At 39.1% G+C, this 20,002-nt stretch overlaps 1 protein-coding gene across 1 annotated transcript in view; it reads left to right on the forward strand.

The window, feature by feature from the left end:
• The first annotated feature begins 4,847 nt into the window (after nucleotides 1-4,847).
• The window catches only part of LOC124804856, a 61,952-nt gene continuing 46,797 nt past the window's right edge, over nucleotides 4,848-20,002 (forward strand). The window contains exons 1-2 of the mRNA XM_047265211.1: nucleotides 4,848-4,947; nucleotides 11,355-11,863. Coding sequence (XP_047121167.1) covers nucleotides 4,884-4,947; nucleotides 11,355-11,863 — 573 coding nt within the window. The 5' untranslated portion in view covers nucleotides 4,848-4,883. The remainder of the gene's footprint in view (nucleotides 4,948-11,354; nucleotides 11,864-20,002) is intronic.

Raw genomic sequence — 20,002 nt, forward strand, 5'->3', positions numbered from 1 at the left:
GTATAACGATACAGCCTCCCCCAGGACTCATATAAAATGCCCAATACCACCTTTTTTATATGCATATGGTTATCGGACAATTCAGTGCTTCCTACGGCTTTGTATGTGTGTCTTTATATGTATCATTCTGTCCTATTTGATAAAAACTTGATGTTCATTGCAGAGGCATGTGGAATGTTCTGGAAGGACATGTGTTGTCATAATTTTCAGTGGATTGTTGTTCAAAATGGCTCTGAGCACTATGAGACTTAACTTCTGAGGTGTTCAGTCCCCTAGAACTTAGAACTACTTAAACCTAACTAACCTAAGGACAGCACACACATCCATGCCCAAGGCAGGATTCGAACCTGAGACCGTAGCGGTCACACAGCTCCAACACTGTAGCGCATAAAGCCACTCGGCCACCCCGGCCGGCTCGATTGTTGTCATTGATAAAGTTACGTGCATATACTAAATTAAGTAACTATTCAAGAAATTAATATTCCTTGTAATTACATTTCTAATTAACTCTCCAATTGTTTACATCTTACAGTTTTCCAATTTCCAGAATTTCAGGCCTTATTTGTGCATTTTATGTATTTTATTGGATAAAGAACGAGCTCTGTACTACCATTAAATGTTAGTAACCAAACCCAAACTTTAATTAATTATGTAACTAAAATAATACAACAGATATTATTGTAATTAAAGTTCAGAATGATTTACTTATGGGAAACTAAAGATATTACTATAAAAGATTGTCATTCAGTATGGTATTTTGTACCTTATTCGGCTGTAACAACAGTTTCTTTACGTTTTGTGAATTTTAATTGTAATAGCAAAATTGTACAAAATTAATAACGCTTTATTTTGGAAGTTATTGTTAAAATTCTATATAAAGCGATGCTGCAGCGATTCAGTTTTGAAGTTACTTTTGAAAGTAAAAGAGATCAGTGAAGTCTGTCTGTGTTTTGTTCACATGACAAGTGTGGAGTTCAGATGTCAATTAATGTGAATAAATTTAATGAAACATGAAAATTTCACATTCATTCATCAATGGACCAGGCAGAAGAAACTTAAGTTAAATAACATTCATATGAATCGTTACAGCAGGAAACTTAGAAAAGTAACAGTTCTACTAAGGAGACTGCCAATACTACGCTTGTATGTCCTCTTTTAGAATACTGCTATCCAGTGTGGGATCCTTACCAGATAAGACTGACGTAGTACATCGATAAAGTTCAAAGAAAGGCAGCATGTTGTGTATTATCGCGAAATATGGGAGAGAGTTTCACTGAAAAGATACAGGATTTGGGCTGGACATCATTTTTTAAAAAAAAGGTGTTTTTCGTTGCGATGGAATCTTCTCACGGAATTCCAATCACCAACTTTCTTCTCCAAATGTGAAAATATGTTGTTGACACCGACCTACATAGGGAGAAACAATCATCACAATAAAATAAGGGAAATCAGAGCCCGTGCAGAAAGATATAGGTGTTTGTACTTTCCACACGCTATACGTGACCGGAATAACAGAGAATTTTGAAGGTGGTTCGATGAACCCTGCCAGGCACTTAAATGTGATTTGCAGAGTATACATGTAGATGTGGATGTGTAGATGATTAGCGGTTCTTCCCGAGTTCAGTTAACTTTTTCGATCCCCACTTAACGAAATTGCGAGAATATCTTTACCCTAGCATTTTCACGAAAGTAAAAATAATTTACAAGAAAATCAGTTTCGACAACAAATATAGATATATATCTGGAATTTTGTTTGTTGGCGGTGTCTTTAAATATAAAAATACTGTGTCAGGCAAGTACCACAACTTAGTCACTGACGTAAATAATTTTCCAGTTGCGAAGCAGGCACAATAACATTAACTCCAGGTTTTCATAATATATAAAAACCAATACATAAGGAACCACCACAACTTTTTGATCCAGACGTGAGCTTCAATGAGGGAATGCTGACCCTCCATAAATCCATTTCAAATAGAGATGTGTCGATTTACGTCACTTATTTCCTATTCTGGACTCGAACACTGAAGAACCTGATGTCGAGCCATCAGCTGAAGAGGAGAGAAAAGCACAGGTGCAGACGGATTGAGATAATCAACAATCAATCGAAGATCAACAGCAGTCTGACAGATTACGAGCCAGCCAGATATGATGCGAACTATGCAAATTATTTTGAACTGAACACTCTTGAAGTGGCAGTCTCGTGTCCAGACAATGGAAAATGGAAACGAGCAATGGAAAACGAACCCGACGCGCATCAACTGAATGAAACTTGGATCATCGTGCCCAATGAGACACAAACGACGATAATTCAAAGTGGATTTTCAAAAGTCAAGTATAGAAAACTAAAAATGGTTCCCTCTATAAAGCTCCACTTGTTGCTAGAGGATTCACTCAACGTTCTGGATAGGACTACAACGAAACTTTCTATACACTCTGCTCGTGATTTCGGTCAAAAAACATTTTCAGGTGTTTCAGTTTGATGCAAAAATCGCCTTTTGATATGCAAAACTGAACGAGGAAAATTATGCCGTAAGGTGTGATACTGGATGAGAACAAATATGTATGCAAGCTTAAAAAGTCAATGTGCGATTTAAAGCAGGTGTCACGTTGTTGGAATCAAACATTTTGTCACTTCTTGATGAAGTCTGATTTCAAAGAGAGCGACAAAGGTAACTGTATTTTCTCTGGGAAATTTGGAAATGATCTGGTTTTCTCGGCTTTGTTTGTATACGATAGTCTGTTGATTGGAAAAAGCAAAGAATCCGTCAAAGTCATTGTAAATGAAATGGCAAAACCATTTGTAACAGAACTTTCCGAAGTGAGAGTCTTTTGGGGAATGTAAATTGAGCGAAATAGAGAAGAAAAAATGTTGTTTGTGCACCAAACAGCATATGCAAAGCGAGTCTTGAAACGTTTTAGCATGGAAAATTCTAACCGTGTACCTGTTCTGGCGGATCCAAATGTTAAATTGTACTGAGCGGATGAAAATGGGTCAGTTATAGCGAAATTTCCATTCAGAGAAGCAGTTGGTTAACTTTTATTTCTCGCAGCTATTAGTTGACCAGATCTGGTTTTCACAGTCAATGAAGTGGGCAATTACTTGAAAAATTATGACGAGAATCATTGTCAAGCTGTCATTTTCAAGTACTTAAAGGGCACGAAAGACTTTGGTATCCTGTACAAAATGAGTGAAGACAACATGATTCTGTTCGGATATAGCAACGCAGATTACTTGGGAGATATAAAAACAAAATGATCTACTTCCTATCTTGTTTTTCTGTTGTCAAATGTGCCGATGACGTGGTGCTATCAGCATCAAAGTTTGAGGACTTTGAGCACACAGAAGCCAGATGCGTGGCATACAGTAGGGTTGTAAAAGACGTGATGTGCCTGCTAAAGCTTCTGAGTCGTTTCAGAAATCATTGTGATGGAGCAATAAAAATCTATATAGATAACCAGACTCATAAAAAATCCGGAATATCACAAAATATCGAAAGACATTGAAATCAGATATCATTTCATAAGAGAGAAGTATGAAGAGGGAGTGATCATTATCCAGTATATTCCAAGTGATAAACAATATGCGGACATTTGAACCAAACCACTGCACAAGCATTTGTTTGTGATGTTGCCTACAAGTTTGAACACAGAGCTAGTCAAAAATGGGTTTTAAGATGCTCAAACAGTTGGAGTGTTGAAATTTTATTTTAACATTTAAGATCTCCCCGCCAAAGACATTGATAGTGCCGAAGCTGCATTTCTGCAGCTATTCCAGGGCGTAGGCCCTTTTGTTTATTCTTTGTGTGTCCGCTTCTCTTTAAGTTACACTTTGTATTGTAAAGGCGGCCACAAACGTAATTACACTATTGACAAGCATGCTTGCGCAAGCGTGCTTGTATAAATTCCTTGCGCTTACACACTGTTCAAGCAAGTTTGTACAATCACTAGTTTCTTCATCAGAAAATGTCGAGCTCACGTGACGATGCGCTGGCTTCGACAACCATTTTGTTTGTATAACGAAAAAAAGACAGAAGATAAAATGTGATATATGCAGTGAAGAGAAGTTAAAGAAACGAAAACATTATTCTCGCATTAACCATTCGTGGTAGACACGCATTGGAAACTGTATCACAGTACTGTTGATTTTCTTATCTCTTCTTCGACTGGATCTACAGTACAGGACAGCCTTCGTACGGGATGTGATTTAACAGAACCAAATAAAAATTAAATCGAGCTAGATAACAAATGTTCGCACAACCCTCCCTATTCTTGTTACACACCCTAAACGCTTGCAAGTTGCATGATCGTAATTCGATCAAGCTACTTGTACAGTTTTAACGCTTGTGCAAATATGTCGTACACACTCTCAAACATGCTTGGGCAAGCAGGCTTGCAGCTTTATGCTTGTCAAGCATACATTTACGTGTGGGGCCTCCTTAAGAAGTTATAAATGTTTTGTATGTCGTATTCCTTTTTCTGAAGTTGAATTCCATATACCTCACCAGAGATTCAGGACGCAACAGACTTATACAACATTTGCATCCGACAGGCATTCGATTCAGTTCTGGAGTGCTGCCTAATGCCTAGTGAGCAAAATACGAAATAACGGAATACAGGGCCGCATTTGTGAATGGATTCGAGGCTTTCTGACAGATAGAGCTGAAAAATGTCGTTCCTACAATGATTGTTCAAATAATGGTAATTTTAACACTTTTATTCTTTATGCTTTTATTTTCAGGACTTGCAATTATAGGACCTTCTCTCTTGACAAATCCCCAAATCGTCATACAGAATTCATCTGCAAATTCAAAACATTCCAAATCCCACATAACGAGAGTAACTATGGCTGTGTCGAAGACGCTGTTCGATACTTCGATTGTAGCATGGCCGAAGTTGAGGAGAGTAATAGAAATAAACAAATTAAGAAGCGAACACGTAACCCGGCTGGTGAGTGGGATGCAGAAATCGAGTGAATGTTTCATACCGAAATATTGGGCCCCGTATGAACATGCATGGAAATTGATATTCACAGTGCTTTACGTTCCTTCTCTGGCTACGATGTCTGACATAACGACAACCGTCAAGTTGTTGAGATGTAATGTGGCCTAGTAAACTTCTATTCTCGATCGATCAAGACTGAAATATAGATTCATTCAGTGCTTTCAGATGCCCTACCTACCTTCCCAAAGGCTCATACTGTATATGCTTTCTAGCGGTAGACCTTTTAAGTCGGTCCAACTGCAGCACACATATAGCAGCTTTGCGGAGTTAAAGCAGAACGCCGTTCGCCAAGTAAACTACTGTTGTCGTGACACAATGTTTCGAACGTGATATCAGCCATATTCGGCAGGCTGATAGTCGATCATACTTTTCCCACTAGATACTGCAGAGCAGCAACAATTGTCTACATTTCCTGTGTACTGTTACATGAAATACTCCTTTTAGATACTTTATTTACTAATGTTGGCAGAAGCTAGTGTTACTAACTGTTATTATAGAGGCAATTCATGCTGTTTTTCATTATATCAGCCAGAAATTGGCTGTATCTGGCAGCGCTCTTGCACAGTGTATGAAGACAATTTTACATGCCCAGTGGCTTCTGTTTCCTCCATCTCTTCTACGATGCCCCATTCAAAGTATTAAAAATGAATTTTCTTCTGCTGTTGTAAGAGTTAATTTAATGCCAAGATTTAAAACAGTTTGGCATACACATTAATGCAGGTCACATTTTACGTCAGCCCTGTGTCTCGCAGAAGTTGTCACAAAATTAAATAACTTCTTAATTTTTCTACCTTTTTTTTTTGTAATTCTTGAAAGGATTTCCTTGATCCACAACATTATTATACAATTGTAGTAAATGTATAGATACAATTGCCAATAACAATAAGAATATAATGGCAAACACCAGCATCATAAAGAAAGAAAAGTGTATCAAATGTGCCACACTTGTTACAAAGAATTACACCAGTACAGCGATGCTGCAGTGTACATTCAGCTAAGAGATGAAATTTACAGCAGATGTAGTAAATTGAGCATGTTCGGTGGAAGAGTGTAAATGGTGGAGACCTTGAGACCTTGGTTCCACGTATAGGATTCGGAATGGAGTCCCTTGTTCTAAATGTTGTTTCAGTGGTTTAGATCTGAATGTTAGAATGATTGCTCATTTGACCATGATGATGAAACGTTAGCAATAAAATATGACATGTTTCATGAAAGAGAAGTATTGTATCACAGAATCATAAACAATAACTCTAAACATCATGTTTAGTGACAAATTAATAGAAGAATGCTGGGACAGGATTTATAAAGTAGACAGTGTAGATTGATTATTTAAACATTTCTTAAACATGCAGCCAGAAAAAGTAAAACACTCTAGAAATAAAGCAAAAAGAGTTTGAAATGCTATTAAACAAGAAACAAATAAAAATCCTTATCTGAAAGAAATAGTGTTTCTGGAAGACAGCTGTGGCATAAATTATGACATATTAAAATCATTTATATGTTTATTTATTCACTAGTTATCATATCACAATTATTTGTCATCATAATACAATGAAAATAAATAGCTCAAATATACATAGAGACAAATATATTTTTACAAGGCTCGGACAGGTGGTCAGCCGTGGACATGTCATTGATGACCAAATTCTGTTAGTACTGTCATACATAGTCAGCAAAAATTGCATCTACTAGTAAACAAAAAGATATAGCCTATGCATTAAATTTATGTTGGTAGGCACAGCATGCATCATTATTAAACAGTTTCAAAAATAGAACCATTAAGAACATTACGAAAGTCATTGACACCCTAAATATTGTTAATTCTTCTGGCTATGATGATCTTTCTAGTGGAGTATTAAAATCTTGTGCTGACTGTATAGGACTATCATCAAGATGTTTACTCATCATTAGTAAATGATTCAAAGCATAAAGTGGAAAGTGAAACAACTCTCTTTATAGACCAATTTCAATCTTTGAAAAATGTTTTGAGAAAGTGATCTATAGTAGAATACAGAGGAGGTCCCCCCCCCCCCCTCCCGCCCCCCCCAAAAAAAAAAAAAAAAAAAAGCTTGTTATTAACTGGCTTTCAGTGTGGTAGGAATGTTATATAAGTAGATAATGGTTCAAATGGCTCTAAGCACTATGGGACTTAACATCTGAGGTCACCAGTCTATATAAGTAGATAACCACATACCCTGCAGAGTACTATTTACTAATCCTGACATTCTTACACTTGCTTGTCAGTACATTTACTCTGTAATGATATTTGTTGCTGATAATAGAAATCTTTTTCTGCTGACCTGGAATTTGCCTCAAAATACAAGACATAAAAATAGTTTCATCTTGACTTTTGCTTCGTAGTCTAGAATTCTGAATGGAATTTGACTTCTACATCAATACTTTGCAGAGAGCACTTCCCATTGTAGCACATATTAGAATTTATTCCACTTATATATGGAGCAAGAGAAGGATGACTAAATGCCTCTGTGCATTCTGTAATTGGACTAATTTTGTCCTCATGGCCCATATTGAAGCAGTACAAAAGAAGCTATAGTATGTTCATAGATTCTTCACACTATATTGCATCCTGAAATTAGCCTTTCGCTGGTAGTTGACATCTGCCTGTTCAGGTTTCTGTTTGTGCTGATCGTCTTTGTATGTATCTGCTGTTGTTCTGTCTAATCCCAAACACTTGAGTGATACTCAGTGATGGAATACATGGACATTTGGTAAGCAATCTCCTTTGTAGACTGCATTTGCACAGTATGCAATCGATGAAACAATCTGCAACCTACTTTACCTGTGACTGAGCATGTGTGATCATCCCGTTTCATATTCCCACAGATTATTGCCTCCAGGTATTGCCTATGAAAAGCAACAGCCCTTTTTTCAAAGTAAGGTCTTTTCTGCCTATAGTAAGATATTTGTCTAAAAATAGATGTATATTTTATAAACATATTAAGCGTCACTGTAACTGGGTCGTCGTTTCTATAGTTATGCTAGAAAAAGCTATAGTTGAAAAGTTGTTATGTTTTTAAGCTGATTCATCCCTTGATTCCAAACTGTAGGTTTCATACATCTTTCTTATATGTTTACCTAAATTTCCTGCCATATGACAACTAGTAGGCATTTGCTATCTATATTTGGTTTGTGCCGTGTTTGCAAACAGTTACAGTAATTCAAGTGGAACACCACCCTGCTTATGTATTTTGTACAAAAATCACTTCATGTGCAGAAGTCCTTGTCCCTCTTGCAATTTGGTGGTAATTATCAGTATTATTTTTCCTGTATACTGTGTTAGCAAGCAAAATAATTTGTAAATGGTGTGCTAGAAGTATTTACAAGGGAATTAAATTGTTTACTTGCTAAATCAGTTTGTTAAATTTTGGCTTAATAGTCTCTGCTTGTTAAATAACTTGATTGTGTACTATTTCTGAGCCATATTCTATAAATACTATTTAACAATGTCATGTAACGGAACAATGCTTCAAGCAACTGGAAACCTATTGAAATTTGTAGGAAGACAAACTTTTAAATATATCAAACAACCTAATGAATGCTAGTTAGTTGCTATTCATTGTCTCGCTGATCCAGAATGGTATTGCCATGGTGTTAGGCAGTGAATTAGTTGCATTTTGCGACTGGACCCTGCAAGGGTGTGAATCCTCTGTCATTCATGCCAGAAAAAGTTGTAATTCACAAGGGATAAATTGGAAATAGAATTGTTAAGATATAAATTATACATCTAAATCTACATACATACTCTGCAAGCCACAGTACAGTGCACGGGGAAAGGTTCCTTGAACCATTACTAGTCATTTCCTTTCATGTTCCTCTCGCAAATAGAATGAGGGAAAACCCTCTGCCTCCCTAAAAGTCGAAATTTCACTCCCTTATTTCTCTTCTCTTATGCGAAATGTACTTTGGCAGCAGTAGAATCGTTCTGCAATAGGCCTCAAATTCCAGTTCTCAAAATTTACTGACTAGTTCCTCATGAAAAGAACATCATCTTCCCACAAGGGATTTCCATTTTGAGTTTACAAAGCATCTCCATAATACTTATCTGCTGATTGAAAGTACCAGTTAGAAATCTATCAGCATGCCTCTGAATAACTTCAATATCATCCTTTAATCTCACCTGGTTGGGGATCCCAAACATTACAACAGTACTCAAGAATGGGTTGCACTAGTATTCCTATCTCCTCTATACAAGGGCATGCTGCAAGATAATGCCTCCCAATTTTTAATATGAGAAATATAAAAGCTTTCTAAGTAAAACAAATGTTATTAACATTCTACTTCTTTATTTTCCATTTATAAATACTTATTTCTGAGTATATTCACCCTTGTGACAAATGCATTTCTCCCACCAAGAGGCCAGTCCAGTGATACCATCACTGTAGAATGTTTGAGTTCGTTGATGGAGCCACCACCTCTGACTTTGCTTGCACCACTTCATCACTGTCAAAACGAAGTCCTCAAGTGTGTTCCTTAAGTTTTGGAAACTGGATGGGCCCAAACCAGGACACTATGGAGGATGATCGATGACAATGAAAGCAAGACATTGGATTGTTGAAGATGTCACAGTGCTCGTGCATGGTCTAGCATTGTCATGCTGAAGGAGAGGCTGCTCCACATGTGGACAAACTCTTCAGATTTGGAACTTGACTAGAGCATGCTGTTTCTCAAGTACTGACATACGTTACACACAGCCATGGTACACACAACAGTTTGGAGTTCTCTTTCAAGCTGCAAATATGTAGAAATGAAGACTAAAGATGTAGAGTGTTAATAACATTTGCTTTTAAATAAAAAGCTGTAAGTGTTTGCACATAAAAAATCTGAGGTATCACTTTTCAGTACAACCTCATAGGTGGGCTACACTTTTCCAAAATTCTCCCAATAAAATAAAATCAGACATTCACCTTCCTTACTACCAACCTGAGTGCATATTCCATTTCATGCTGCTTTGCAGTGTTACACCTAGATATTTAACTGATGTGACTGTGTCAAACAACACACTAGTAATACTGTATTCAAATGTTACAGGATTATTTTCCCTACTCATCTGTATTAATTTACATTTAGAGTAAACTGGCATTCATCACACCAACTAGAAATTCTGTCTGAAGTTAACCCATATCCCCCTTCAGTCACTTAATGATGATGCCTTCCCGTACATCACAGCATCATCAGCAAACAGCTGTAAATTGTTGCTCATGTTGTCTGTCAGTCCTTGATCAGCATCCAGAGATTGTGGTCATTTGTGTGAGTTGCATTTGCATGTGTGCATACGTTGTCCAATTCAGAGGAACCCCTTTTGGCCCTAAGCTTGCTTGTTAACAGCTTTTTTGTTGTGCCTATATGTGACTGAGCATCTCCTTTTTACGGTGAGTAGCAGCCTATTCTCTTCATAATGTTGGCAATATTCCATCCTGAATTTTCCGTTGTTAGATAATTTATGTATATAGAGAATAAGAACTGACCTATCATACTTCCCGGGGGATACCTGACAATACCCTTGTTCCTGATGAACACTCACTGTCGAGGACAACATAGTGGGTTCTGTTACTTAAGAAGCCTTCGAGCTAATCACATACCTGGGAACCAAACTTGTACACTTAGACCTTTGTCAACAGTTTGCAGTGGGGCACCGTGTCAGACACTTTTCGAAAATCTGGAAATATGAAATATGCCTATTGCCCTTCACCTATGGCGTGCAGGATGTCATACGAGAAAAGGATTTGCAATCATGTACTAATAGAAAGTATTGTACATTGTTGTTGTTTACTGTGTCAATGCCTTGCCTTCTTTTTTTTACTTACTTCTTCATCTGTATTTGTGTTTTACTCTTCATTTGCCAGATTTCTAATTTCTATGTCATTTTCTTTATTTGTTTTATTTTGTTTTTTTGCACAGCACCACAATTTATTTTGTCTTAATAATATCCAACCTACTACTACTACTACTACTACTACTACTACTCCTACTCCAACTACTCCTATTTTTGTTGTTGTTGTCTTTCTCTCACTTTTTACTGGTTTACTCTGTTGTTCAATGCTTTCCCCAGTTATCAAGAGTACATGTTTTTTCTGTTATTTTCATTCTGATATTTGCCACAATTCTCTCTTTGTTATTACAATTTCTAGCCATCTTTGTCATTGTTTCACCACTTACTGTTTCTTCTTGTGTTACTAAAGTGCTAAATACATTATCTTCAGTACTTTCCCATCTCTGTCTTTGAACTCATTAAACACTGATGATGATTTTATATGCTTTTGGCACTGCTTGTATGTCAACTTCATACCAAGTGACAACCTTGAAGGTGACAAAATTTATTTTCATATTTTCAGAGTGGCAACGAGAAAAGAGGAAAAGATTGAGAGTAGCAGGAAAGTCATACATAAACAGCAAAGGTGATGTTGTTCAGGAGAGAAAAATTGGAGAGGACTGCAAATGTCGTCGTAAATGTTACAAAATTGTAACAGAAGATGTTAGAAACAAGCTGTTTGATGGATATTATTCACTGAAGAGCCATGATGAGCAGAATGCTTACTTGTTTGGCCTGATACGTAAATACGATATTGCAAGAAAAAGATGCAAGGACAGTGATCGAAGAACATGCAGTTATCGTTACTTTGTCAGGCACCGAGGGAAGGAAGTGCAGGTCTGCAGGCTAGCATTTGCACATATTCATGGTATTTCTGCACATAAGATTAGGATACTGTGCCAGAAACAGGACCAGAATGTTATGTATCCTCGTGATGGGCGCGGAAAGCATGACAACCGACCCACGAAAATATCAGATCAGACACGGAATCAGATAAAAGAGCACATTTACTCAATAATTAAATCAGATAGGGTAAGTAACATATTACATCATTATATAGTGTGTTTCTGAATTCTACATCTACATATATACTCCACTAGCCACCAAGCGTTGTGTGGCAGAGGGCTGCACATTGCATTAATGCAGCAAATCTCAAACTGTGGCATGCCCCTTACAGGGCATGTAATTACACTAAAGGAGGAACATGAGCTTATCAAAGAGTAAAAAAGAAATATTAATTCAGAAAGTGATCAATTTACTGAAAGAAAAGCAGTACAGAATACATTCTGACATATAAAAAAACTAAAATTTACATTTACACTGATATAATGCACTTAGAAGTAGAACTATTATCAGTATTGCACAATGCATTTAATAATTAATTTTTCAGGACTAAATTAAAAACAAGTTTTGTTGTTATTAGTGACTTCCTTTGGGACTGGTATGCAGAGCAGAGTTTTTCAAAGCAGGATTTAATATTAAAAACAAATGTTCTGAGTTATTTTTGTATGTTTAGCTGACATTTGTATTTTGTTGTCAAGGCAGCCAACAAAAAAAAAAAAAAAATCTGGTTTTGAAGAGGTAGGTTGTTGAAAATGGTACCAGAATATGATATGCACTGGTTTTCATTGCAAAAACTCATCAATCCATCCTGCCAAAAATTCTAAGAGTGATTTATTATTAAACTGTCTTTCAATGTTGCCACTCCTTCAAGTCTGTGAAGACTTCTTCTCTGGCTGTTGAGAGACCTTCAGGAGTAAATTTGTGTGCTACCTGTAAGACAGAAAGCAATATTGGCCCACTGATTCTGGTTTTGTCAATGTAGCAATAAATTTACTTATTCTTGGCAATTTGTAAGGTTTGTAACTGTGGAGCTTTAGCGTCAAGATACTGAAAAAATTAGAGAGACGCAGTACAGAGATGCATCACATCCATACCACAACAGATGTTTAAAGTGGTCTCTGTGGGATGCAGATTGTTGACGCCAGTTCTGGTAAAGACTGTGTCATTGGTAAAGAGGGCTGATGACAGAAATCCCATAATTGTGATAGTCTGGTGCAGAAACCACTGACAAAATCCTTCCTATAGAGGGAAATCTGCTGCTGATAATCCTTGCAATCATTGCAGGTGACAGGGATAGTAGTGGTTCTCATACAGGATACACATAATCATACTTTGGCTTACATCATGTTGGTGGGCCATTTAGCTGAATCTTGTACTAGGGTTCGTCTCATCCTGCAGAACCCAATCCTCCAAATCTAGTGTTGGATTGCAGATGCTGAAAGGTTGAGTCATGCTGCATTAATGAGCTGTCTTGTATGCATGTGTCACTCAGGAGTACATCTGTTTCAAAAAATTGATACAAAAATATAAGCCATGGAACCAACTTCACAAGATGTGCTGAAAATTTTCAGTTTGGGTTGGGTAGATTCTTGTTTGTGGCTGATTCTGTTTCTTTGTGGTCTATAATCCTATATAAAGATAAGTTGTTGTTTTAACATTGTTAACAAAAATCTAAAAAATTACTCGACCAATTTACTTCAAATTTTTACATAATTTTCTAATAAACTTTCGGATGGAGATAGACTATTAGACTATATATTTCTTTAGTATATATAATATACAGAGGGGAAACTGTATTAGCAGAAGTTTTTGACCGGCTTACTTCATATTTTTATATGATACTCTAATAAACATTCAGACAGGCATAGGCTACATATATTTTCAGTATATAAATATACAGATGATTTTGTGATGATGTTACAGGGATGAGGGAGAAAGGTAAATATATCGGTTTGAGGTAAGGGATCCTGCCCCAGGAAAAAAAATGAAAGTTATAAGAGAAAATCGTTCTGATACCTCTGACAGCTCACCACCTCTACTGGAAGCTCTCCGGTTTCCATATTTTGGGAGAAGATAGTTAGGGCCCAAAACAAGAAAATACATCCAGTAATCATGTGCTCTAAAAAGAACTTACTTAAGAGCTGTGAGCATTTGTTCAGTAGATAAGATGTGTTTCACAATAGCAAAAATGAAAAATTGTGTGTAGTTCTTAAGATATGCCCTTTAGAGACCATATGTACAAGACATTTTTTTTCTTGTTTTAGTCAACACTACCACTTCTCAAATTATGGAAAGCAAAGATCGTGCATTAGATGGTGGCCACTGTCAAAGGCATGAGAAAAATTTTTACTTATAACTTTTGACTCTGTTGTTCCTGCACCAGGGTCCGTCTCCTCAAATTGATACATTTACTCTTTTCACTCAGCCATGAAAGTTTGTAACATTAGCATAGGGTCACCCTGAGTATATAATACATAAAGGGGAAACATTGCTAGCAAAAATCTCAAAAAAAATTCTTGTCCAATTTAACTCAGTTTTTTTACAAAATACTCTAATAAACATTCAGACAGACATAAGATATTTAATGAAGGCTTTCATGACCAGATGACGGTGCTGCAGGTGAACCTTTCCCGATATAAGGTCGTAGTTCACGGAACACTTCTGTTCCTAATGTTTCAGCCAGTATTGCAATGTACATCTTCACAGGTGTTGCTCCTCCATTGAGGCTTGCCAACTGATGAGTTAGATGTCTTAGACTGACACATATAATGTAGAAATAGGGGCACAGCCAGAATCACATGTGGTAAGCAGAGATGATCCTCGCCAAAGATAAAACTTAACAGTCAATTTTCGTCTCATCAAAGATTAAAAAACTGTTTAGCAATTCTGCAGAGCTACTGTCCATACGTTGTTAAGCTTCATGGTTCCTTCTGTCCTTTTAAAATTATTCCTATGTTTCTGTACTTCAGTGGATTTGCTACATAGCTGTTGTTAATAGCTTGTTGTTGTAGGTAAAATTTTTGTTTCATAAAACTTCGCTTCATGACTTCCTGACTCAAGAGCATGCTCTGCTACAGCTAATTTGTCCATTTTTCCTAGTCAGCAAAGACTTTTGTGTTCCTTAGGCAGTGTTTTCACATGTAGTTTAGTTGTCCCAATATAAAATTTACCACACATACATGGAATTTTATATATGCCACATGCTGACAGAGGAGGGCATTTATCCGTCACAGGTCAAAGTGTGTGATCTATTTTCTTTGTTGATCTAAAACTTGGTCTAATGTCATATTTCTGTAAAACCTTTTCAATATGACCTGTTGCTTTCTTAATAAAAGGAAGAGAAACTGTATTTTTACATCATTATTTTTCATGCTTGTCCTTTGATCTTTCGTTATTTGGGCGTAGATTTCCGTTAACTTCTTTCCCTGAGTAGCCACTTTTCTGGAAAGTTTGCTTTAGATGTTTTAATTTGGCATCAAGGCATACTGGTGTGCAAGCCCTTTTGGCTCTGTCGACAAGGCTTTTAATAACATCTCTCTTTTATTGTAGATGGTGATTAAGAGTTCTGATGTAAATATCTGTGCGTGTGCACTACTTCTCGAAAACCTCATGTTCTAAACTTTCATCAGTCTGTCTCATAACTAAAACATCCAAGAAAGGTATTTTTGTTGTCATTTTCTATTTCCATTGTGAACTGGATTTTTGGATTTATATTATTTAGAAAACCATAAAATTTGTCCACAGCTTTCTACCTCATGGCCAGACTACAGATGTGTCGTCCACAAACCAATACTAGTGAGATGTTCTTTATTTGCTTGTTTCTAAAGCTGACTGTTCAAACTTCTCCAAATAGAAATTAGGTATTGTAGGACCTAATGGGTTACCCATTGCTACACCATATACTTGTTTGTAAAATTTATCATCCCCACTGGAACTGACTGGAAATGAAGTGGTGTCTGAAAAGAGCAGACAAATTTCCTGGAAAGTCATAACTTTGTTTACTGAGATCATAGTGAATGAAGGCATTATGTCGAAACTTACAAGAATGTCTTCAAGAGTCAGAATTAGCCTTTCAAGTTTTTCTATAAAATGACATCCATGTGGATTACTTTTCGAAAAACCATATGAGTCAGTTTCTCCAATTCTCCCACGTATGAAATAGCAAGATATCTGGCAAATCATTAACAGCCATATATTGGGAGAAACCCACTACCTCATTCCTCATACGACTACTAAATTTATCCTAACTGGCAATTACTTCTCCTTTGAAGGGAAGGTATACAGACAAGTCAGTGGCACAGCCATCAATCCCCACAGGGGGCTCACCACTCTTTGGCGGGTTCATGCTTGGCTACCGTGAGGCCCCAACCTTCGCAGAATCTTTTTCCTTCTATGCTGCATGTCTGTCCTCTTGCTATTCTTTTTCCCCTCCCTTGGGAATGTTCTGCATTGTCTGTCACTGACGGAAGAACAGTCTCACCAGTGTTTTTCGTTCCCTTTTCCTTTCTTTGTTTCCCTTCTCCTCTCATACCTCCACTTTGGCGTTTGAGGTTCCTCTTTTTCTTCTTCCTCCCTGTGTGCTCCTGGAAGCTGGCCCAGGCATCTGAAGTGTAACAGGTGACTGTGTAACATGTAATTCCCAGCCCCGGGTCGACAGGTAGGGTTCATGCGTACCTCCCTGGTACAGGTCAGGCCCAGGGAATGGTGATTGCCTGAGCTGCTACCTTTCCAAATAGCCAATTGATCCCTCTGTCAGGTGTTCAGGGGGTGTGACCTGAGGTGTGAACAATCACTTAACAAGGGTGCACCCCTTGTGAAGGCCCCCCCCACCCCCCCAGTTGGAAGGAGCATGCCATTGGAGATGCTGGCAATCATGGGGGATTTTCTCACAGTGAGCCAATCATCTTTACAATCAGTGTCTATGAAACGTAAACAGAATGAGGCTAACGATTCAAAGACCCTTCCAGCTGCGCCACGGTTCCTGGTGGTCTAATGTACTGAAAGTGGCCAGTCCTTTGCTACAGTAAATCCATTTATTATTCAAAAAGGTGTAGATGCAATTGACAGCCCTGTGAAAACCTGCTTCCGTTAATGGAATGGCACTTTGCTTTTGGAGACTACTTCTGATTCTCAAGCACAACAACTGCTTGTCGCCTTGCTTCTCCATGGCTACCCTGTTTTTGTCGAGGCCCATAGAACCCATTCTTCCCATGGTGTTATTTACACTAGGCTGCTCAACCGTCTGACCGAGGCCAAAATCCGGTCTTACCTCTCTGATCAGGGTGTCATTGCCATCCATCAGGTGATGAAAAAGGTAGATTCCTCCATAGTGCCTACTCACACTCTTTTTCTCACCTTCGATAAAGTGGTGCTTCCATCAAAGATCAAAGCTTACTATGCAATTATCACAGTCCAACCGTACATTCCGAACCCAATGCTCTGCTACCAGTGTCACCATTTCAACCACACTAGAATGTCTTGTTGACCCCAGCCAAATGTGTAACCTGTGGTAGGGATGCGCACGAGGGTATTTTTCTGCCTCCTGTTCCCCAATGTATCAACTGCAATGGCAGCCATGCCGCCTCCTCTCGGGACTGCCCTGTGTATCTTGATGAGCGGGCTGTCCAGGAGATCCGGGTAAAGGAAAAAGTGCCTTGCCCAGTCGCTTGCAAGTTATTGGCTAATCACAGCCCTACGTTCTCCCGTCTGGCATCTATAGTTCTGTTCTTGTTACCCCTCGCTCCATGAAGGATATGGCCACACAGACATGCGGCCTCAAATTCAGGTCTGAGGTTGTGAAATTGCCCAGTGTCAAGGTAGCATTGCCATTCCCCCCATCCAGCTGCACAACAAGCTGTTAAACTCTCGCCTCAAGAGGTGAAGCCAACAGCTACACAACTGGTAGGCTGGAAAGGACAGAAAGAGTACTCCCGTGAAGACTTCCTACATCCTTCCAGTCAAATAACACCTGAGTCGTCATCTGCTAACTGGAAAGGCTTGAAGAAATCCACCAAAGGCAAATGGTCTTCTCCTTTGCCAACTCGAAGATCCTCTTTGATGGTGTTGCCATGTGATACCTTAGCCCTGTCACCCTCCGTGTCGCTGGTGCTCACCAAAAAATGTTTTTCTGTGTTGGACTCCACAGACCGACAGCACAAGCATACTGATACTTCTGTGGACCTCATGGAGCAGGATCCTCCTGCTTCTGCGCTCTGTAGCAGCGAGTCTTCGCAAGCTGTCACTCGGCAGCTGCCGAGATGACACCCTTCATCTCTTCCTCATCATGGCTCTCCTCCAATGGAACGTTCACAGCCTTCGGTTCCACAGAGAGGATTTATGGCTGCTTTTAGCAACACAGCATCCCCATGTACTCTGTCTTCAGGATACAGAATTGCGTTCTCATGACCACTTTGAGTGTTCATATTTCTTCCCGGTTCGTTTTGACCTTCCCCTAAGGTCGGCACTCCTTCTCATGGGGGTGTCATGCGGCTCATACAGGATGACCTTCATAATCAACCCATTTCCCTGACTACTCGTCTTCAAGCTGTTGCAGTTTACCTTTTCCTTCCCTGCCTGACTCTTTCCCTCTGTACCATTTATGTCCCTCTGCCATTCGATGTCACCAGGGCAGACTTCCTTCAGCTTATTGGGCAGTTGCCTCCCCCATTTCTGCTACTCGGTGACTTTAATGCGGATCATCCCCTTTGGGATTCTCCCAAAACCTGTCAGAGAGGCACTCTGTTGGCTGACCTTCTTAATCAGCTTAACCTCTTCTGCCTTAACAATGGAGCACCCACATTCCTTTCCGATTCCTCACATACCTATTCACAATTGGACCTCTCCTGCACTGCCCAGCCTGCCCACCATCTTAAATGCTCCATTCTTTCTGACGCCTACTCAAGCGACCATATTCTGTGGGCTATCCGTTTGCTGACTGCTACCCCACCTGCGTGCACACCTAAATGGCAGCTTACTAAGGCTGACTGGCAGCTTTACTCCTCCCTGGTGACTTTCGAAGAACAGGATTTCCCCAGTTGTGATTAACAGGTGGAATACCTCACAAATGTTGTCCTTACTGCTGCAGAAAGTTCCATTCCTCACACTTCCTCAGTCCCTTGGTGGACTGAGGCACGCTGTGATGCAATTTTCACATAGAGATGTGCTCTCCGCATTTTTAACCATCACCTTACGATGGCAAACTGCATTCATTATAAACAGATGTGTGCAAATTGGCATTGCATTCTTTGGGACAGCAAAAAAGCTAGCTGGATTTAATTTACTAGTTCTTTTAACAGTTCCACCCTTCCTCTGTTGTGTGGGCCATCTTCCGATGGCTCTATGGGACCAAGATCCATTCGCCAGTTTCTGGGCTGACAATAGCAGACGATGTTATCATGGACTCTATTCCTATCTCCAACACTTTGGACTGCCATTTTGTGGAAATTTCGAGCTCTTCCCACTATCACTCTGCCTTCCTCCATCGGAAACAAGTGGAGGAGGCTCGGGCGATACCCTTCTCTTCTCAGAATCAGGTGTGCTAAAATTCTGCCTTTACTATGAGGGAGCTAGATCATGCTCTAAGTTCATCCTGATCCTCTGCCCCAGGGCCAGACATTGTCCACATTCAGATGTTGCAGCACCTTTCTCGTGTGGGCAAGCACTTTCTGCTTAACATGTACAACCGCATTGGGCAGAGGGCACATTTTCCGGTTATTAGTGAAAAGCCACTGTCATACCCATACCTAAGCCAGACAAGAATAAAAACTCTTCCTTCTAGCTACTGCCCCATCTCTTTCACCAGCTGCATTTGCAAGGTGATGGTATGCATGATTCATGCCCGGCTGGTATGGTGGCTCGAGTCTCGCAGTTTACTAACAGTGTGTATTTCGAGTGCACCATTCTGCAGTTGCCCATCTCATTACTTTGTCCACCCATGTCATGAATGCTTTTCTATGGAAATCCCAGACTGTGAATGTGTTTCTCGATTCGTAGAAGGTCTATGACACCTGCTGGAATACTGGTATCCTCTCTATTGTTTACACATGGGGCTTCCGTAGCCGCCTGCCCTGTTTCCTTCAGGAATTTTTAAAAGACCGAGTTTTCAAGGTGCGTGTGGGTTCTGCTTTGTCAGACACCTTTATCCAGGAAAGCGGTGTGCCTTAGGGTTCTGTCTTGAGTGTCGTCCTCTTTGCTATCACCTTTAACTCTATCATGGCCTGTCTCCTGCCGGGCGTCTCCAGCAGTTCTCCTCCAATCAGCTGTTTCCTACCCCTCATTTCCACACCTCTTCCAAATTCATACTCGCTCACCCTCATTGTGCAACGTAGC

The sequence above is a fragment of the Schistocerca piceifrons genome, chromosome 7 (assembly GCF_021461385.2).
Source record: "Schistocerca piceifrons isolate TAMUIC-IGC-003096 chromosome 7, iqSchPice1.1, whole genome shotgun sequence".
In the NCBI taxonomy this organism is placed as follows: domain Eukaryota; kingdom Metazoa; phylum Arthropoda; class Insecta; order Orthoptera; family Acrididae; genus Schistocerca; species Schistocerca piceifrons.